General features: G+C 38.3%; 1 protein-coding gene across 1 annotated transcript in view; it reads right to left on the minus strand.

Moving 5' to 3' along the window:
* trpc7b (transient receptor potential cation channel, subfamily C, member 7b) overlaps positions 1 to 4,157 on the minus strand; it is a 92,679-nt gene extending 88,522 nt beyond the window's left edge. Inside the window, exon 1 of the mRNA XM_062990836.1 lies at positions 3,405 to 4,157. Within this exon, the coding sequence (XP_062846906.1) occupies positions 3,405 to 4,157 (753 nt within the window). The remainder of the gene's footprint in view (positions 1 to 3,404) is intronic.
* Positions 4,158 to 23,806: the final 19,649 nt, after the last annotated feature.

Consider the following 23,806-nt stretch of genomic DNA (forward strand, 5'->3'; position numbering starts at 1 on the left):
TTTGTGGAGAGCAACAATTCTATTTCTCACATCCTCAGAGAGTTCTTTGCCATGAGGTGCCATGTTGAATATCCAGTGGCCAGTATGAGAGAATTGTACCCAAAACACCAAATTTAACAGCCCTGCTCCCCATTTACACCTGGGACCTTGACAAATGACACCAGGGAGGGACAATGACACATTTGGGCACAATTTGGACACAATTTGGACATGTTCACTGTGGGGTGTACTCACTTATGTTGCCAGCTATTTAGACATTAATGGCTGTGTGTTGAGTTATTTTTAGAAGACAGTAAATCTACACTGCTATACAAGCTGTACACTGACTACTCTAAGTTATATCCAAGTTTCATGTCTATAGTGTTGTCCCATGAAAAGATATAATGAAATATTTGCAGAAATGTGAGGGGTGTACTCACTTTTGTGATACACTGTATATATCTAGCTATATATATATAAACTTCGAGAATAAAGTGCTAATATAATGGCCAAATGATGTGCCAAAGGATGTGCAACAAGGAGATAGCAATTAACCTTGTCGTTAGCAATGAATCTCCTCTGTGTTAAAATGAGGGACTTTGAGGATACAGTTATAATTTCATAATGGTTTCACAAATACAAAAATACTCAATCAGCATCAGTTGAAACAGCTTTGGAAGAAACTGCATCTTATCTGCATCCTTTATCATTCTAACCTGCTGTATAGATATTGGTCGATCGGTACAAGCCCTTTTTTAATTCTCTCACTGTTCAACTTCTCATACAATTTGCAATATTATTTTTCCTTAGCCTTTGCCACTTCTCTCTTTGTTTCACTTCATATCTCTTTGTACTCCTGTCTACTTTCTTAGTCTCTCTGGCGATCCCCATTCGTATCTGCCAAACTCTACCTTCTAAAATTTTCCTGCACTTTTTCATTTCATCAACAAGTTTCTTTTTCTTCCTTCCTCTGTCTAAATGTCACAGCAAGTATCTTCCTAGCTGATTTCCTCACCTCCTCGCCTCTTTTGTGCTAATGGCCCAGTTGTCTAGCACCTCTGCAACTCCAACCAGTTTCTGTCTCCCCCTTGCCTGAATTTCACACCACTGTCTTCATCCTTTACACTCCACCATCTAATATTTCTCTGTTCAAAGTTCCAGCTTTCACCTCCACCTTCCTACCCTTCCACCTCTCTCATTGCCTTAGAACAGTCCTCTCCCCTCTTCTTCTCCTTCTCTACCTTGGATTAACAGTAACATACTTTGCACTTTTACCCTGCTATAGGACACATTTTGTTTGATTCAAATCTAATGTGCTCTTGGGAGCACAGTTAGCTCCAAAATGCTTTGACAGTCCTCTTAACATAATTGTTTCTGTAGCACATTCAGATGCCATTTCTGATGCAACCCTCCCTATTTATCAGTGTACTGATATGTGCATCTCCAATATACAGTTCTGGTTAACATTATTGGCACCCCTGATTGTTTTGTATAAAAATCAATATGATCAAAAAGTCAATATGTCAAAAAGTCAATATGTTTAGAAATAAGTGGAAAGAAGCTTTTCAATTGGATTAAGATTAGGACTCATTGCTAGCCCATTTGCAACAATCTATATATTTTTTCTTTACCATTTGAGTGTACTTTTGGATATGCGCTTTGGGTTATTAAACTGCTGTAGAACACATTTTGTTTGACTCAAACCTTGGGAGCACATTTTGCTCTAAAATGCTGTGACAGTCCTCTAATGTCATTGTTCCTGTAGCACATTCAAGTCCACTAGTCCTAAAGGCAGCAAAGCAGCCCCACAACATTATGGATCCTCCACCTTGTTTTACTGTAGGTAGGGTGCACTTTTATTGACATGCTTTATTTTGTCATCTATAAAACATTGGGGGTTGTTTATCTAAGTTTTGACAAAGTTTAGTTGATCTTTTTAATGCCCTTGGTTTTTTTTTTTTATAGCATTGGGGTCCTCCTTGGCCGTCACACCAGAGATGGGGACTCGAGTCTGTGACTTGAGTCCGAGTCGCACACACAGCGACTGCAAATGACTCGTTTCAAATGACTCAACTCATGACTCGCAAAAAAATTACTCATAAACAACGTTGTGTTAACATTAGTTACGTGTGACAATTGTTACAGCCAGCTTCCAGCAAAGTGTTGCTCCCTACTCCCTACACAGTTTGAAGTTCACTTCTAGCTTCTACAGAATTAGCGCTAATGGTTGAAAGACCGCTTTCTGAACCAATCAGACCTTCTGATTTTAATTTTTAATAACAAATGCTGTTATTTGCATGTATTTTGTTTGCAGCATCACACAGATGATGTGTCAATGAAACGCTTGATTGGCTTTCTAACGAGTTCGTGTTTTACTTCACAACCGGGAAAAGTTTAGAGGTTTTTAATTATAAGCACATTTACAAAATAACGGATTATATTCCTAATGGGACAACACACGGTTATAAATTTAATAGCATCTGAAAGAACATAAGCTAAGGTAGCAGTGGTTATGATTTTTTTGCTGTGTTTTGGATTTTGGCCGCTGTGCCGTGTTTTATCGCGCACTTTTGTTTTGCAATGAAAACAAAACGTATTAGTTTAAGTTTTTAACTGGTACCTTCTTGTTATGGAAATTACATTTATTTGCACAATGACTAGGAAAGTAAAGGCACTAAGTAAAACGTCAAAATACAGTTGCTAATCTGTTGTTGTTTTTATCTGAACTTACATATTATTTGTTTATTTCTATGTTACATTTCCAATATATGTTGTGTATATTATATTGACTTGTGACTTGACTCGGACTCGTATTTTGTGTCTTGTGAACATCTCTGCTTCACACATAGAGCCCTGTTATGTTCAGCATGTGGCGTACGATACAACATCCAGATGTCTCCAGCTCAGCCTGAAGATCTATGGTTGTTGTACATGGTTTCTTTTTCAGATTTCGAACCACCTTTTGTAGGGTTCTATCTTCAATTTTCCTCTTTTCACCACATCCTGGAAAGTTTTTTGATTGTTTCATAGTCAAGAAATTTTAGATAACATTTCAAACAAATACCAAGGTCTTTGTAGATACCCTTTAGACAGTGTGTGCTTGGTGATGATAGCATTTCTGGTCTGCTCAGACAGCTGTCTTGTCCTTGCCAAGGAACAGGGAAAAAACTGGCCTTTTTATGCATCAAAGCCATTCAAAGTCTAATTAAAATCACGAGAGCCCTGACAAGGTGGAAACAAGTGAGTCTAATTTTTAATCAATCACAGGTTAGTCTGATTTTGTTCTTTTGTTTTAAACTGAACAAAGGGTGCCATTAATTGTGCACTGGCATTGTTCTATAAACTTCTATAAACAATTAGCATTTTTTCAGCAGTAAGTTGATCTGTATCAGTGAAAAATAAATTAAATGTGACTAAGCTCTTACCTTAAACTCAGTCTCAATGTTGGCAAGTCTTGCCAGTTCATTGCTGAGCTCTAGAGCAGTAAGCACAGGATCTTCACTTGAGAGTGACAGGTAGGCAGCACTTGCAAGGCCTTTATAAGCATTCATGCGAGATCGTGAGTGGCTAAAAGAGTCCAGCCGTTGTTTCTCAGTGCATTCGTTGCACTTGCAGAAGTAGTCATGCGGTCGCTCAATCCTGGCACCCTTCATCAGCAAAATGTGCACAATCTCATACTCCTGACAGTGTGAGGCTAAGATCACTGGTGTTATATCCTGTGAAAACCGTGTACCATCCTCATCATATGCATAAAAGTCATCATCTCGAAGTTCCTGCTCCAGCGGACTTAATGTAAACCTCAGCCCTCCAGCAAATGCCGGGTGAGCCAAGATGGCTTCAACAATCCTTACATACCCTTTGCTAATTGCTAATAGGAGCGCATCACCCACTCTTGCCAGCCCTTTTTTCTTCAGGAGCAGCTCTGTAACTTCAAGGTGCTCATTTGCTACAGCTAGTTGCAATGAATTCTGGCCCATGTAGTCCACACAGTTAAAGTTGAGCGTTTTACACTCTTCAAGCATTTTGCGGACCACAGGGATGTTTCCATATTCTGCAGCATTAAGAAAACGCTCTTCCTCCGTGGTGAGGCTAGTACCCCGCTCATTAAACATGTAGGCAGGGCCCCGGATGGCCTGACGGCGGCCCTTCTCCCGGAGTGTGGTGTGTCTGCGATGCATTATGTTTAATCTGAAAAAGAGAGAAAAAAACAGTAAAAAGGTAAATACTAACATACAGTGATGAAAAGCAAACATGACACAATACACTACATTTGTTTTCCAACTTTTGATTGATTACTTTATTGATCCCAGAGGGGAAATTGCATATGAAAATGTTTAAAATGTTCAAAGTTAAAATAATGAAATGTGTTTCTTTGTCTCAAATACATCACTCGCTTTAACTTCTTTATTACTTACAGACCTACATCTAAAAAAGGAAAAAGCAATAATATACACTGATCAGCCATGACATCCACCTCCTTGTTTTTTACACTCACTGTCCATTTTATCAGCTCCACTTACCATATAGAAGCACTTTGTAGTTATACAATTACTGACTGTAGTCCATCTGTTTCTCTACATTCTTTCTTAGCCTGCTTTCACCCTGTTCTTCAATGGTCAGGACCCCCACAGGACCACCACAGAGCAGGTATTATTTAGGTGGTGGATCATTCTCAGCACTGCAGTGACAATAACATGGTGGTGGTGTGTTAGTGTGTGTTGTGCTGGTATGAGTCGATCAGACACAGCAGTGCCGATGGGGTTTTAAAATACCGTGTCCACTCACGTGTTTCATTTACATTACATTTACATTTTCGGCATTTAGCAGACGCTTTTTATCCAAAGCGACTTACATCACAGTATAAAGCTTGAGCAATTGAAGGTTAAGGGCCTTGCTTAAGGGCCCAACAGCAGCAACCTGGTAAATAATAACAAAATAATTTAATACATTTGTTTAAGATCCTGTTCCTCTATTTGGCTGCATTTATCTGTCTTTCTACTCTTAGTTTCTCAGTCCCTGACACTTTCCTCACAATATTTTACCATATAGAATGTGTTAGGTAGTTGTTGTGCAAGGCCTATTTTTCTGCTCAAATAGTTACGTTTTAATCTCAACACACAAGAGAATATTTTCCTCACATTGTCCTCCAAGTGGACAGTCACATATACCTTTTACTCAAAGGTGGCTTTCATTATGACATTCTGTCATTATATGATTTATGTAATGATGCAAAGGTGGTTGTCCGTCCAACAGGTTCTCCATCTCCGCACTTGAACAGCTGTTTTCGCATGATTGTTGTTTCTTACCTCTCTGACCAATGCACTTCTTTCCCAGAAATCTAATTTGGCCAGATGGCCAACTCTAGGAAGGTTTAAAGTTGTTTTAAGCTTCTTCGATTTTAAAATTATTGAGGCCAGGCTTGATTTATCCCCTATGATCAGTGTTGTTGCTGCTTATTTTTGCCACTGTCAGACTGGTGATTACAAAATCAGATTATGTGAATTAAATCGAAGAAGCTTGAAACAACTTGGAACATTCTTAGAGTTAGTCATCTGGCCAAATTAGATTTCTGGGCAAGGGCCATGGTCAGGGAGGTAAGAAACAACAATCACTGTAAAACAGCTCTTGAAGTGCGGAGATGGTAGAACCTATTGGAACCTACTTTATTGTGTCATACATATCTATCTATCTATCTATCTATCTATCTATCTATCTATCTATCTATCTATCTATCTATCTATCTATCTATCTATCTATATATCTATATCTATATCTAATCTATATATATATACTGTACATACAGTATATACGTATATATATATACAGGGGTTGGACAAAATAACTGAAACACCTGTCATTTTAGTGTGGTAGGTTTCATGGCTAAATTGGACCAGTCTGGTGGCCAATCTTCATTAATTGCACATTGCACCAGTAAGAGCAGAGTGTGAAGGTTCAATTAGCAGGGTAAGAGCACAGTTTTGCTCAAAATATTGCAATGCACACAACATTATGGGTGACATACCAGAGTTCAAAAGAGGACAAATTGTTGGTGCACGTCTTGCTGGCGCATCTGTGACCAAGACAGCAAGTCTTTGTGATGTATCAAGAGCCCCGGTATCCAGGGTAATGTCAGCATACCACCAAGAAGGACAAACCACATCCAACAGGATTAACTGTGGACGCAAGAGGAAGCTGTCTGAAAGGGATGTTCGGGTGCTAACCCGGATTGTATCCAAAAAACATAAAACCACGGCTGCCCAAATCACGGCAGAATTAAATGTGCACCTCAACTCTCCTGTTTCCACCAGAACTGTCCGTCGGGAGCTCCACAGGGTCAATATACACGGCCGGGCTGCTATAGCCAAACCTTTGGTCACTCGTGCCAATGCCAAACGTCGGTTTCAATGGTGCAAGGAGCGCAAATCTTGGGCTGTGGACAATGTGAAACATGTATTGTTCTCTGATGAGTCCACCTTTACTGTTTTCCCCACATCCGGGAGAGTTACGGTGTGGAAAAGCCCCAAAGAAGCGTACCACCCAGACTGTTGCATGCCCAGAGTGAAGCATGGGGGTGGATCAGTGATGGTTTTGGCTGCCATATCATGGCATTCCCTTGGCCCAATACTTGTGCTAGATGGGCGCGTCACTGCCAAGGACTAGTGAACCATTCTGGAGGACCATGTGCATCCAATGGCGTTGCCGTGTATCAGGATGACAATGCACCAATACACACAGCAAGACTGGTGAAAGATTGGTTTGATGAACATGAAAGTGAAGTTGAACATCTCCCATGGCCTGCACAGTCACCAGATCTAAATATTATTGAGCCACTTTGGGGTGTTTTGGAGAAGCGAGTCAGGAAACGTTTTCCTCCACCAGCATCACGTAGTGACCTGGCCACTATCCTGCAAGAAGAATGGCTTAAAATCCCTCTGACCACTGTGCAGGACTTGTATATGTAATTTCCAAGACGAATTGACGCTGTATTGGCCGCAAAAGGAGGCCCTACACCATACTAATAAATTATTGTGGTCTAAAACCAGGTGTTTCAGTTATTTTGTCCAACCCCTGTATATATATATATATACGTATATATTAATGCATTTTCTCCCAAATTAGTGTAGTCATTTTGTCTTCCGCTGCTGGGGGATTGCAGTCGAGGTGAGTATATTGCTGCTCACGCCTCCTCTGACCTGCGTGCAGCCCTTTGCGAAACCCTTTTTCACCTCTGCACTGGCGCCTCTCTATCTGCCAATTAGGGTCCTTAAACAGCGTTTGAAGACCCCACCCATATAGCCCGGTCATCCTGCACTAGCAGAAACATGTCTGCTGCAGGCACTGCCAATTATGGAGTTCAGAATCTCTGCGCTGGTGTGCTAGTGGAATATCCTGCTGCGCCACCTGGGTGCCTCACTTTAGTAGATATTCTACAATATTAGAAGCCAATAATGTTCATCACAACTGTATCATGGCTATGATGATCAAGAAATTTGACCATAGAAGTTTGCAAATGTTGAGTCCCTCATATGCATTTACAAATTGTAAAATTGGAATTGCATACATTGCATATAAAAAGGCAAATATGATTTAATATTTCTTTATTTTTCATGCAGAAATTTATCAGAGAAGAATCTCAGTACAGAAAATGGCATAGGGTGGCATGATGGCACAGCTAGTAGGATGGATGTCAAATAACAACATGGTCCTAAGGACCTGGGTTTGATTCTTGCCTCAAGTCCCTATGTTTCGAGAGTTCCTTTCTGTTTTCTTATGAAATTTATTTTCTCTGGTTAATCTGGTTTCTTCTCACCTCCCCCCAAAAAGCAGAAAGTGGATCAGTTGTTTCAAAATACTGGCTGGGTGTGAGTAAATAAAAATGTGAGTGTGTCACTTGTAATAGATTGCAACCCTGTTTAGACTGTATTCCTGCTTCACACCTATGGATTTCAGGTGGCACAAGATCTCTTCTATATACTACACAAAAGTAAAATGCTGGAGTGTTTCTTTGATATGCACTGAATTGAACCTCTGAGGACAGCTAGCTATCAAGGAAAAAATATTGGCTAAGCATCAAGCTCAATGATTTATTCTGATTGGCTCCAGGCATTCTGGCTTGTTTGATTTAATTCACATAATCTGATTTTGTAATCACCAGACTGACAGTGGCAAAAATAAGCAGCAACAACACTGATCATAGGGGATAAATCAAGCCTGGCATCCCATTTGACATCCTGTGAGCTTTACAGGGATTGAGGAGCTGGGGTTTAGACTGCTTGTTGTCACTGTGTTAGAGTGATCATGCATATCCTAAAAGATCTATATACAGTCAGAAGTATATGGACACTCCCTTAATAATAAACCCAATTAAATAACTGGACTTGGGAAAAACTGCAAATAAAAAGTAAAATCAGTAATATGCAATTCATGACATGCAGAAACACAACTGACTTAACAAATCCACCATTCAGTTTCTTTATAGTGTAGTGATGTCATGTATTCTGTTACAAAATGAAATGGGGGTGTGTTAGTGCCAATGACATGGGTAATTTGCTATGAGATACATTTGTGAGCAACATACACACTGTCTCTTTTCAGGAATATCTCCCCTTGTTTCAGCAAGACAACATAAAGCCACATTGTGTGTTACACCAGTGTACAACAGTGTAACATCACAGTAAGAAAGTACACACACACACACAAAAAAGAAAGTAACAAAGTGCAGTATGGGCCAAAGTTTGAAAACTTCTCAGCAGCTCTTGTGTTAGGCGGGATAATCCGCTAGGACAAACAGCAGAGATTCTGAGCTCCCAGGTTCGAATCTCGGCTCTATATGGGGACAGTGGTAGCCTAATGGGTAGAGCTTTGGGCTATCAATCAAAAGGTTGAAAGTTCAAATTGCGGCTCTGCCATGCTGCCACTGTTGGGCCCCCGAGCAAGGCCCTTAACCCTCTTTGCTCCATGGCTGCATCCAATGGCTGACCCTGTGCTCTGACCCCAGCTTCCAAACAAGCTGGCATATGCAAAGAGAGAATTTCGTTGGATGGTGCACGTCAAACCATCTACAGCTGAACACCTCCAAAACTAAAGAGATGGTGCTGGACTTCCGGAGGCACAAGCCCCATCTTCAACCTATCACAATTGAGGGGGCTGACGTTGAGGTGGTCAGGACCTACAAATACCTGGGACTACAACTCAATGATAAACTGGACTGGACAGATAACACAGCCACAATTTACAAGAAAGGACAGAGCCGTCTCTACTTTTTGAGAAGGCTTGGGTCCTTCAAAATCTGTAAAAAACTCCTGCTGATGTTCTGTCGTCTCCAGTGTTCTTTTCTATGCTGTGGTGTGTTGGGGAGGCAGCATGAAGAAGAGCGATGCCACACGACTGGACAGGCTGGTAAGGAAAGCTGGCTCTGTGATTGGCACAGAGCTTGACACTTTCATGCAGGTGGCTAGAGGAAAGAACTCTACTATCAATCATGGACAATACACAGCACCCTCTGAACAGCACCATCACCAGACAGAGGAGTGTATTCAGTGATAGACTGCTGTCTCTGTCCTGCTCTACAGACAGGCTGAGAAAGTATTTTGTACCCCAAGCAGTCAGACTGTTTAACACCACACAACGACGGGGTCGTTAAACCGAATCAATAACTCAAACATGCATTTGTATTGCCACTTTCAAGACAACATATTCCATACTTACATTCTTGTTTTTCATACCTGTATGTACTGTATATATCGATTATAATTTTATCTACATACATTGCTACTATTATTATCTGTATGTTACCACCACTATTCTCATCCATAACTATGTCTGACATATTTCATATTTTATATCTGATACACAATCTCTATTCATATTCTATTTTATATACATATATATACCCATAAATGATCCATTGTAGCTATTTATAACTATAACAACATCCCTATCTCTATATTTATTCTTATAAATCTGTATATATTGTTTATAAGAATAGTTACAATACTGCTTCTATTACATGTACCAGATGCACAATTTGCACATGCTGTTTTTCTGTTGCATACCATATGCTGTATTAATGCACCTTATTTACTTACTTACCTTATTTTGTATTTGTATCTTACCTTATTTTGTATTTGTATTAAGTTTTCTCTTCTTTGTCAAACTACTGGAGACCAATAATTTCCTTCGGGATAAATAAAGTATCTATCTATCTATCTATCTATCTATCTATCTATCTATCTATCTATCTATCTATCTATCTATCTATCTATCTATCTATCTATCTATCTATCTATCTATCTATCTATCTATCTATCTATCTATCTATCTATCTATCTATCTATCTATCTTTCCATATGACAAATAAAGGCATTGTATATTAACCAAGAATGAGATACATTAAACAACTTGTCTCAGTTGCAAGCAATTGCTGTCTGGTTTTATTTACTTTCTCCTACTGTCCCATTTTTTTATTTATGTTAAATCTTATATTAATTTCAATTGTTTTGAAATGAGATATTCAAAAAGGCACTAGGGTGGCACAGCAGTCTAGCCTACCACCAATAGGCAGTGTAGCCTAGTGGTTAAGGTACTGGTCCAGTATTCAGAAGGTTGCTGGTTCAAGCCTCACCACTACCAGGTTGCCACTGTTGGGCCCTTGAGCAAGGCCCTTAACCCTCAATTGCTTAGACTGTATACTGTCATTAAGGAGAAACCCTATTTGACCTTCTCTTTCTCAAACATGGCCAATCTGTTCATGTTTGATCAAGACATGACACTGATGTGGTGCCGAGTTTTAAAATAACAAAATAGCATTAAAGTGTGGTGGGTTAAGAACAAAAAGTAAAGATTTCCTTTAAAATGCCTCAGGCAGTGGTAGTAGACCTGGTACTGGACTATTAATCATACGGTCACTGGTTCAAGCCCCACCACCATGGCCACTGTTCAGCCCTTAAGCAAGTCTCTTAAATACTTAATGCTTAATTGCTTGCACTGTTATCAGTCACAGCTTTGGTTGCTTTAGATTAAAGTGTCTGCTAAATGCCTCTTGTCAGGAATGTATCACCATAACTGCATCTAGATTGATGGATTCTGAATAATATACTGTGCACTACACATCCAACCGAACAATTATTTATAGTCATCCATGTAAAAATTTATCAGGATGAACTTGGCCAGATGTAACAGTGTAAAAAGTACATTTTGTCAAGTAAAAGGAAAGGCATTTAATTGAATGTTCATGTTTCACCATTGCTTTGACTTTAATTTACTTAAATAAAATGTATTTAGAAACATAAGCTTACCTACTGAAGTATAACTGCAAATCAGAAAAAGTTGGGACAGCATGGAAAATGCAAATAATAAAAAAACACAGAGTTTCTTACATTTACTTTGACTTTTATTTGATTGCAGACAGGATGAACCTGAGATATTTCATGTTTTATCTGCTCAACTTCATTTAATTTATTAATAAACATCCATTCCTGCATTTCAGGCCTGCAACACATTCCCCAAAAAAGTTGGGACAGTAAAGCATTTATCACTTTGTAATGTTGCTATTCCTTTTCACCACACTTAAGAGATGTTTTGGCACTGAGGAGACCAAGTGATTTAGTGTTCCAGCTTTTATTTTGTCCCATTCTTCCTGCAAACACGTCTTAAGATGTGCAACAGTACGGGGTCGTCGTTGCATTTTTCGTTTCAAAATTCTCCACAAATTCTTTGTTGGGGACAGGCAGGGGACTGCAGGCGGGCCAGTCCAGTACCCGTACCCTCTTCTTCCTGAGCCATGCCTTTGTAATGTGTGCAGCATGTGGTTTTGCAACGTCCCTGGAAAAGATGACGTCTTGAAGGCAGCATATGTTGCTCTCAGATCTCAATGTACTTTTCTGCATTAATGCTGCCATCACAGAAGTGTAAACTACCTTTGCCTGGGCCACTGACACAGCCCCATACCATGACAGACCCTGGCTTTTGGACTTGTTGCTGATAACAGTGCTTGACAAAGGTTTGCCAAAGTAATCCCTCACCCATGTGGTTACATCAGCTATTGTTGAGTGGCGGTTCTTGATGCAGTGCCTGAGGGATCAATGATCATGGGCGTTCAGCTTAAGCTTGCATCCTCAGCCTTTATGCACTGAAATTCCTCATGATTCTTTGAATTGTTTAATGATATTATGCACTGTAGAGGAGAAATATGCAAATCTTTTCCAATCTTTCTTTGAGGTTTTTTGACATTTCAATAATTTTCTCATGTATTTGTTGATAAACTGGAGATCCTCTGATCATCTTTGCTCATCAAAGACTCAGCCTTTCCTGGATGCTGCATTTGTACCAAACCATGATTACAATCACCTGATGACATCACCTGTTTGGAATCACGTAATTTTTAAGTTTTTTCACCTCATTACTAGCCCTAAATTGCCCCTGTCCCAACTGTTTTAGGAATGTGTTGCAGGCCTGAAATGCAGGAATGGAGGTATATTAACAAATGGAATGAAGTTGAGCAGACAAAACATGAAACATCTTGGGTTCAAACTGTCTGTAATCAAATAAAAGTCAAAGTAAATGTAAGGAACACTGCATTTTTATTTTTGCATTTTCCATACTGTCCTAAATTTTTCTGATTTGGGGTTGTAATTTGATGCTTATTATTTGGCTATTAATTGTATTAAAGAATGAAACGTCTTGTACCAAAAAAATCAGGCAAACATGAAAAGCCTAAAACAGGTTGAAACATGTCTGTGCTGAGGTTTCATTTCAAAAAGCCCTACCTCAGATGGTCTTTTTATCTATAATCCATCTCTGTGTGCAACAGTGAGGAAGACAAGGGATTTAAAGTGGGAGAACAGTAAAGCAAGTAAACAGTTGAGGTATAAAAACAATCCATTTAGGCAGTGAATGTTCCTGGGGGACATAAAAGGGCACAGGGCATATGAGTATGTACCCTGCTGAGCAAATGCATAACTGTCTGTGTGTTTTCATGCGTTTGCTGGTGGTGGTCAGGAAACCACTTGTGATTTTATGGATGAATGAACGGGGGCAGCACGGTGGCTCAGTGGGTAGCACTTTTGCCTCACAGCAGGAAGACCCTTGGTTTGATTCTAAAATGGAGCGGTCTGGGTCCTTTCTGTGTGGAGTTTACATGCTCTTCCTGTGTCTGTGTTGATTTCCTCCAGGAGCTCTGGTTTCCTCCCACAGTCCCAAGACATGCAGTCAGGTTAATTGGAAATACCAAATTGCCCTAGGTGTGACTGTGTGTGTATGGATAGATGGACATAACTATATTTAAATGGATCTCCTAGTCATCACATTCCTATCAGACTATTATAATTCAATTCAGCACATTCTGAAGGTTGTAGAACAGGAGAATTAAAGCAATGAATGTGCAAATTGAGATTGAGACTGTGTCTGAATCGTGAACAGATGCTTAAGATGCAGGCACAGTCTCAATAAAGAAAAAAAATTACTAAACCTAGAGTTTTGTTTTAAAAGGACTGCATGGCTATAATCCAGGGGGTTTAGGTCTGATACAATTTGTTGAGCTCATAGTCTGCCCATCTGCTGGCGTTCACCATATTCATTTATTCATTCATTGTCTGCCAGGACAGGTTGGCAGGACAGGTTAGACTTGGTTATGCATGCTGGGTTCATTCTCCATAGTCTTGCGGATACAGGGATACATCTACTGCCTCAGTGGCGAGGCATGCTCTGCCTCATTAACCTACTAATGGAAGTTGTTAAATTTGGCTGATATGTACAGCTCTGTGTCATCTGCATAACAATGAACACAGATTAGTATACTGAATACAGTTTTGTAACAGTGGCACATAAAGTGTAAATAACACAAACCACTGTAAAACACCATACTTTACTTTTGCAATTTATGGGCATTTATTATTTACACGGACAAATTTGTAGTAATCAGTCAAATAAAATTTAAACCAAAAAAGCACCAATCCTTTAATACCTACTATATCTTCTAACCTATACAGTACAAATTTGAAACTAATGCTGCTCTAAGATCTAACACAACAATAAATGAGACACATCCATTATCAGAAGAGATTGGTAGATCATTAACTATCTTAATTAATGCAGTTTCAGTACTACGTTGGGTCGAAATCCTGATTACAATGTTTAATGAATCTTGTTTCTGTGCAATTTACAATTACAGCATTTACAATTACAGCATTTAGCAGACACCTTTATCCAAAGTGACTTACAGTACTGTGACAGTATGCAGTCTGAGCAATTAAGGGTTAAGGGTCTTGCTCAAGAGCCCAACAGCAGCCACCTGGCAGAAGTGGGGCTTCTACCAGCAACCTTTTGATTACTAGTACAGCACCTTAACCGCTAGGCTACAACTGCCCCAGTAGAAAAGAGAATAATTGTTGGGAAACAGCTTTTTATGTAATCTTGGAGACAAAAGGAAGGCTTGATGTTGGCCTATAATAAACACCTATTGATCAAGTTTAGGTTTCTTTAAAAGGGGTTTAATAGCCGCACATTTTAAAGATATTGGTACATACCAAAGGCTATGTGACTTTTATTAATGAAACACTGCATTATTTTGCATTATTTTTGCAAATTTCATACTGTCCCGACTTAGCTGATTTGGGGTTGTATCTTAAGGGATAGTAATATAAGTAAAATAAGGTTAAAAAAAAAAGCAATATAAGGTAAAAATTATATATAAACATATTCCAATCATCGGCACTATCGCCCAACATATTGGTGATGCACAAAACAACAGCAAAACAATGTTATGAATTCCATTATGAAGAATTACATGCAAAAGTTTGTAGACACCCATTCTAACTATTGAGTTTTACTGTTTTAGCCACACTCATTGCTAGCAGGTATAGCAGGGCCAGTGATAGCTCAGTGGTTAAGGTACTGGACTAGTAAACAGAAGGTTGCCGGTTCAAGCCCCGCCACCACCAAGTTGCCACTGTTGGGTCCCTGAGCAAGGCCCTTCACCCTCAATTGCTCATCGTGTTCAGCTCATAGTGTAAGTCGCTTTGGATAAAAGCGTTTACTAAATGCTAAAAATGTAAATGTAAAAGTATATAAACTAGTGGTGGGTGGATCAATCCAAATATCGATAGTATCGATACCAACGTTGGTATTGGAATCGGATCGATACTAGCGTGATGGATCGATACTTTAGTTTAATTTTTTTTTCTCCGCTACATTCAGTTTGTTCCTCCCATTTTATCAAAAAGTAGACTTGTGTGTGCAAACACCACTCTTTTACATCTAACATGCACACTTTGCTTCTCCCTGCTCTGCTGTGTTTTATTGTCGTGCCGTCACGTGACTAAGCAACATTGAGAGAAAATACAAATAGCGGTAAGTAAAAGGCAGAGAGAAAAAGTGGATATTTCTGTCAGTGAATTAAAAAACATTTTATTAAATAAAAAAAGTTTAAAACATTTCTTCTTCAGTTATAATGTTGTACTGTACTTTGTTTTAAGCCAGAGAAGAAGTACAGTGGAAGGAATAAATTTAGTTGTATTCTATTATTGTTTATGAACAAAAACCTTTCACTAAAAAAAATTGACATTCTTTAATATTTTTGTGTACTCTATTTTACAAAAAGCCAGAGAGTGCAACAGGAGTAGGCATTATGTTTTCTTATTATATAATTGTTTCTGAACAAAAACCCCAGACTTCATTGAAGTTTATTACATTAATAAAATTACTTTTTATTCACCTAAAAACTGTAGTGGGTTTTCACATGCACATGATTAACTAATTAACACAAAATCATTAAGTCATCAAAGCATATTGATGATACATTCACCTCATAAACCTTCCCTACATGAAAGTAAATAAGCTGCTTTATAAGTAAAAAGTATCGGTATCAGTATCAGTGATACTGGCCCTGTATTTACTTGGTATCGGATCGATACCAAATTTTGCAGTATCGCACACCACTAATATAAACTAACAGTTAAAAATCGCCTCTATTTATTGGTACCATACAGCTGTGTGAGCCTATAATTATTTTATTAATTTTTCATAGATGCAACATCCTGATCAGAGTTGAGACAGGCCTAGCACTACCTAAAAACATGAGATGCATAGCCAGAACACACAGCAGACACCCTGTATCACTTACTCAGCTGCTCACTCAATGTCTGGAGCAATTCAATTTTCTGTGTTTTTAGAGGTGGATGAAAAAAAAAAGATTTTTTCTCCAGCTAAATTTCCTAAGAAAGGAAAAATAAAATGCCTTTGTCGGTGTCAGAGTAAGATGCCATTCTTCTCTTAAATTAAACTTTCCCAGCTATGTTAAGTAAGCTAAAAAGGTCCCTGTAAGCAGCAGACTGACCCGCTATTACACGAAATCTCAGAAAAGATAAAAGAAATATATTAGTCTTTAAGGGGTTTTACAAAGCCATTCTTAAGCTCTGGGACTACAGAAAACTGCAGTGAGAGCTATTATCTTTAAATGGAGACAGTAGAAGTAATTCTTTCCATTAGTGGTGGACCTACCGTTGACCACTCATCCAGAAAGTCACTATAAAAACCAGACATACATTTAAGGAACTGCAGGCCTCACATGCATTGTATAAGAATGAGACAAAAATGTATTCATGAAAGAGTTGCTAACAAAAACGATGGTGTTTTCTGATGGGATATTTTTTTCTAAACTGATGAGACAAAAAATAACTTTTTGGAAGACAAGGGTCATGTTATATTTGTTGTAAAGCTAACAACGCATTCCACCAGCAGCACACCATACATATTTTATGTTTTTTCTTCCCCCAATTTTTCCTCCCAATCGACTAAGTCGTATCCAATTACCTGGTCGTAATATGCCCCTACTGCTGCAGATCTCTGCTCTTGACCAAGGAGGGTTGCAACTGTCACACGCCCCCTCATGTGCACAGTATCAACTGCATTTTTACACCTGCACGAGGCGGGTTCTTATGGGGATCCGTTTTGCGCTTGGAGAGTTAAGCACTGATCTTCACTGTCCCCTGTCTCATTGTGCAGGCCCCATCCATCAGCTAAGAGGAAACACTGTTCAGCCAGTTGTGTGTCTGTGTAAGCGACCGGCCAGCTGTTAGCAGAGCTGAAAGAACCATGGATTCTGCTCTGTTTTAAAACACACTAAAGGAGAGTGATTATGCTAAATTGAATTAAAAGTAAATATGCCTCTGCCCCAACCTTTTCTGAGCATGTTGTATGCATCGAATTCTACATTTGTTTTTATTTACATAATATAATTTATGTTGTCATAAAAAAATGCTAATTTTTTTGTATTTTTGTTAGTTAAAATTTTTTTAGGAGAATTAGCTCTAACAGATTATTGTTATAGTTGCATTTTACAAAATACAATATTATTCATTCATTTATTAGGATTTAAACATCATGTTTTACACACTTATGACATTTATGACAGAACAGGTAAATTACTCTTTACACAAGATTCATCAGTTCACAAGTTTAATGTCAAACACAGTCATGGACAATTCTGTATCTCCAATTCACCTCACTTGCATGTTTTTGGACTGTAGGAGGACTGTGGAGCTCCCGGAGGAAACCCACACAGACACGGTGAGAACATGCAAACTCCACACAGAAAGGACAAGGACCATGCCACCTGGGAATCGAGCCCAGGACCTTCTTGCTGTGAGGGAACTGTGCTACTCATGAAATTCAATAAAATGTACATATGGTTTTATTATTGTCTGTTTTTAGAAAACAATTTATTTTCATTAGCTTTATTACATTTTCATTATATGTCCAGAACAAAAGTTAATTCCAATAAAAGAAAAAAAAGTGCATATATTGTAGCAAATATGACTTTTTGCTTATAAAGAGTTCCCTAAAATGAGTGCAAGGCACTCATGCGTGTATACATCATGATCCAGAATAAGATCAGACTTAAATTAAATTGTCTTAGTCTTGTAGTTTAGAACTGGTAATCATTCAGTAGAGAGCCAGCTGCAAGAAACTTGCTTATTCTGATGTAACAGTGCATGAAAGCAGTATTAAGCACTGGTGGATGACATGATGTGAAATTAGTTGACTGTGTTGATCTAACTTTTTGTCATGTATTATATATTATATTTCTACACTCGCTACCTTCACATTCACAATTTCTTTGAACAGACACAAATCTTTAAACAACAGTTCACACGATAAACTACAACTACTTAATAAATATACAAAAAAAATCTTAAAAATAAAGTAATTGCATTGAATTATTAGCAGCAGAGAGAGTTAAAGTACACCTACAAGTTTTTTGCTTGTTTTTGTAAAAAATGCACAATTTTAATCAATGTGAACATGATGATGTCAACTTACAAAATCCCACTGCTGTTTAACTGAAAATGTGTTCTGATAAAAAATGCATGTAAAAACATGTTTCACCACTCAATTCACCAAGAAGTTAATATAATAGTTTATATTTAATAGTAATTTAATAATCAATAATTTTGATTGGGATAAAAAGGCATTTATCTATCTATCTATCTATCTATCTATCTATCTATCTATCTATCTATCTATCTATCTATCTATCTATCTATCTATCTATCAACATGTTCATGTTTTTCTTTAGGTATTTTACATCAAATGTAAATATGTATCATCATTACCTATTGAGCTGTTTTGCTGTGAAGATGACTTTTTTAACTGACATGAAAAAAAAAATCAATATTTGTGTGGACAGATGAAATGTTTTTCATCTTGACAAATTTTTATCTAAAATAGCAAAAATGTACACACCACCAAATGAACTACAGTATTTAAACTCTCAAAACTGTCCAAATTAACAAGGAGATGTATCATAGCATTTTTGTTCTTAAATCCATTTAGCACAAGACCAGCTGGATTATTATGAACAACAGAGGAAGCCAAATTCCTACACTGAGTACACTGAGATTCAAAACATATTAAAATTACCAATCCAGTAAGATTAGATTAGAATGTATAGGCACCTGAGGTCCTGTAAGACTGTTCAATGTGATGACCTGAACTGAACCCACCTGCTATGATTACTACAATGTGCTAAAGAAAACTGGACCTTTTAAAACTTTTAAAGTGCCATAGCATGGTTAAAGTGATCAGTGGTATGTTATGTAGATACCCATTCTATTAAGTGGATTTGACTAGTTTTATCAAAATTATCAAATGTACTGTATACCCTACTATAGCTGTCCGGGTAGTAAAAATATCTAAAAGCAACAAGAAATAAGCATTGTGTTGTGCAAGAGCCCAAAATAAAAAAGGAATCAGAAAGTGTTTATCACAGCCAATGTTTATTAGTTGCAGAATTCATTACTAAGTTCCAGAATGCCCCGGAAGCAACATCAGCAAAAGAAGTGTTCATCAAAAGCTTCATTGATTGAGTTTAAATGGATGAGCAGCCACTTACCAGCCCAAGATCACCATTCAGTGCTTTGGCTCAACTGGTATAAAGCACTCTAAGCAGCACTGCTGTGTCTGATCCACTCATACCAGCACAACACACAAACACACCACCACCATGTCAGTGTCACTGCAGTGCTAAGAATGATCCACCACCCAAATAATACCTGCTCTGTGGTGGTCCTGTGAGAGTCCTGACCATTGAAGAACAGCATGAAAGGGGGCTACCAAGCATGCAGAAAAACAGATGGACTACAGTCAGTAATTGTAGAACTATAAAATGCTTCTATATTGTAAGTGGAGCTGATAAAATGGACAGTGAGTGTAGAACCAAGGAGGTGGTTTTAATGTTATGGCTGATTGGTGTATATTCGTCTGCATTATTTTAAACTGTTTGCTCTGAGCGTGTTTTAGGGAAGGAAAGCTTAAGGAAAGCATACAATGGCATTCTAACAGTGGCGATTTCTCTAAGACTGCAAGGGAAGCTCAGCTTCTCCTAAAATGTCAAAAATTAGATGGTCAAATATGTACAGTTGTGTTAACATTTCATTGACTACAAATGCTTTAGAACACGTTCATCTCGAAGACGAGTTTGTTCAGAATCAGCTACTTATCACAAATCGACTGACTCGATTTTGTTAACTCCCGGAGCGTCAATGCATTTGTCCGTAGAAGCTGAGCGTCTATTCACTTCAACGGGACTGCATGGAAAAGTTTTTTTCATTGCTTCGAAACTCGCCGGTCATTGGATAAATGCCACGATTTTGTCCCGCCCCCGGACGCTGAGCGTCTCTGGGGGTGAATGGAGCTGTGGGCGGGTCTGGACGCTGAGCTTCTGCAAGATGATTGGAGGATCAGTCGAAAGGCTGAATCCTGTTTTGATTGACAGCTATTTTGAGATCTACACGTCACTAAATCACTGGGAGCTTCAGTCCCATCGCAGATTTTGCGAGTGAAGTCGAAAGACAAACTGCAACCCATCTCTTGGTATTTGCTTGGTGAAATTACTTGACCATTTCCATTGTTCATTGTGTGAATAAAACACACTCATAGTATTTGTTTCAGGACACTGGTCAAGTCCCTGGAAAAGACGCCTACTTGGTACAATAGGATCACAGGCCATTTTCTTGAAAAGGAACGGAGGGCAGAATTTATGTATAAATAAATTGACAAATTTTATGATGTAAGCCGACAATGAGCTTCCCCTCTTAGAAAGACCAGCAGCCGCCACTGCATTCTAAATATTTCCAAATTTAAGGTAAGGGGCTCTTTTCTGTTTTAACTTGGCAATACCCCTGTTTACAATGTCCAAAAAGGAGATGCCAGAACTTATTTTTTAACACTAACGCCAACCTAAAATATATGGCCAAATGTATGTAAACATCCCATTCCAATTCTTAATTTCTGTATTTCCTCCACACTATTGATAACAGGTGTGTAAAATCAGTCATATAAAAACATCATTTTCTACCAACTTTGAGTATGTGGGAACATTAAATGGTTTTGGGTAAGATGTCTAACAAACCTTTAGGCAGGTGTTCACATACTTTTGGCAATATAGTGTATTTAATGCTGCTGTATCTAAGTAAAAGTAAATTTAAGCAGTCAGATTTCAAATCTATTAGAAAGTAAAGACCTTCCCACAGGAGCGAAGGCAAAAAAGCTCAATGGTTATTTAATAACTATGGATTTGAAATTAAAAGTTTCATAATGGAGCAGACTAAAATGTAAAATTGATTTTAAAATGAAGTCATTATTGTGGAAAAGCTTATTTAAATTTATTTCAATAAGTAAACTGATTGAAAAGGAGAAGATGCACAAATCACAATGAATGTACAAATGCACAATGAATAAATTTATCTTAGAACGAGGGGCTCTGTATAACTACCTCCCCTCTGGTGACCTGAACTGAATTGACTTGACAGAAAGTGGGATGCATCATAAGCCTCAGCTCAATATTAAAGCTAAAAGTGTGAAAATTCACATATTTCACACAAACAATACTGCAGCTTTTTAAAAATAACAAGACAATGCTTTAGTAAATGTCGCATTATAGATACACGTTATGGTCTGGTAAAATGTTATTACTAGCTGCCAGTAATCTTGAGCATTAAAATCAAGAAAAAGTAGAAGAAAAATAGAGGAAGAAATACAAAGTGAACAGTATGCATAATCTACTATAGAAGATAAAATAGAAGGTGGAGATGGTTCCATAAGCATAGCAGATAAACAAACATTGACCAGAATTGCCAAAAATTTACCATTATTTGTTGTTATGACTGTTTAGACTCCTAAATAATTGAATGATAAATTACCTGATCTTATGAACATGATGCATATGTAAACTCACATGACAGATCTATTCTGCCTAAACTGTGTTTAGGTCTTGTGTAAATGAAATCTCTCCATTGGCACATTTTATTATTTCCTGCAAATAATATTTACATAAATTAATTCAGTCTAGTCATAACCTGCAGCAACTGATAGGGTAGTTCCTGGTGACCTGGGTTTAATACCTACATTTGATTAATGTTTGTCATCCAGTTTCCTTCAACTTTTAAAAACATCCAAATGGTCAGTTGAATACTCAAAATTTCCCCAGTTTTAGGTGAAGGGTTGAGTTTGTGGTGCCCAGCAATGGATTTGCTTCCTGTCCAGGGTTTTAAGATAATTTGTGAAGTTTGTTTCCTGTTAGTCACATGCATTGGTTAGAGAGGAGTGACAATTAAGCTCTTTAGAACCCCCGTAGAAGGGGGAGCTTAAAAATAGGCAACATGACAAGTCTTTCTTTTGTGGTCCACTTTGTCCACTTTTGTTTCTCACATTTATTTGCAAAAAAAAAAAAAAAAAAAAAAAAAATAGTAAACATGTTTGCAACTCCTCCTCCTACTACTACTACTATTAATGATAATAATAATAAATTATTATTAGTAGTAGTAATACAGATACTTATTATTATTAATATCTGGCAATGTGCAAAATGATAATGTCCAGTGGTCTCACAGTGGAGATGCAGTAGCCTTTAAAAAAATAAGTTTGTAAATGAGCTAAACTTACTTAAAATTACATTTACAAACACAAAACGGATTACTAATTAACAGCATGTATTATTAAAAGTTTAGGTCAAATGATACAGACACTTGTAAGCTACATGATGATATTAACATTTATAGCATTTGGCAGACGCAAGGTTTAACTGTGGCAACTTGGCAGTGGTGGGGCTTGAACCAGCAGCCTTCTGATCACCAGGCCAGAACCCTTACCATTAGGCTATCAATGCCCTGTTTCAATTATTTATGCAAACCTTTTCTTTTTTTAATGATTCTAAAAAGGTCATAGCTTGGTAACAGAAGGGGGAGCTTAAAATGGTTAACATGACAAGTCTTTTTCTTTTGTGGTCCACTTTGTCCACTTTTGTTCCTCACATTTATTTGCTTAAAAAAAATTTAAAACAAATAGTAAACGTGTTTGCAACTACTACTACTACTACTACAACAACTACTATTACTACTACTACTATTACTAATTAGTGTTATTATTAGTATTAGTAATACTGCTACTTATTATTATTAATATTTGGCAATGTGCAAAATTATAATGTGCCCGGTCTCACAGTGAAGATTTATTGCAGTAGACTTTAGAAAAGAGAAAACTTACATGTGTGGATGAGCACAGTTTTTGCAGAGCTTCTTTACTCCGTATTGTACCAACTGATCCTCATATTCCTCTGTATCCTTACTGTGCTCTCTCTATCCACGAAAAATACAGTGCGCGCAGAACCTATACTAGTGCTGATGATGGGGGTATTTCTGATGCTGGATCTGGTGCTGATGCTGAGCTTGAAGGTGTTGCTAATGCTGGAGCTGATGGTGAAGCTGATGCTGGAGCAGAAGCCGGCCGCTGCTTGGCTCGGTGCGTCTCGGCACGGGGGCGGAGCTGTGCGGGAGCGGCAAAGAGAGGCGGGAGAGAAGACCACCGAGCTCCCCGCCTGTTCGTCCTGCTACCCCTGTTCTTACTGCCCCCTCTTATTCCCCGTCACTCATCAGAGAGGAACCGACCAGCGCATCCTGCATCAGCGCTCTTTGTTACACATAAAAGACCAACACCATCCACCTGCCAGCGCAACAAGTAGCAGCGCAAAGTTCCCACTGCCGTACTCGCTCTCCACACACACACACACACACACACACACACACACACACACACACACACACAAAACACAAATCACTCACACCTGCAAAGCCTACCCATCCCTTCCCCACACACACACATACAATCAGGTGACGCAAATAGCAGCAGGGGGATGGAAGCACGCGGGAGCGCACATCCATCAAAAAGAATTACACATATTACATAATAAGGCAGTCAAGCAAGACGATGCAGTCCATAAATTGATGGCAGGTACAGCTACAAAAAAGTACACAATACATTACAGCTAACTCCA

This window comes from Trichomycterus rosablanca, chromosome 1, assembly GCF_030014385.1.
Source record: "Trichomycterus rosablanca isolate fTriRos1 chromosome 1, fTriRos1.hap1, whole genome shotgun sequence".
In the NCBI taxonomy this organism is placed as follows: Eukaryota; Metazoa; Chordata; class Actinopteri; order Siluriformes; family Trichomycteridae; genus Trichomycterus; species Trichomycterus rosablanca.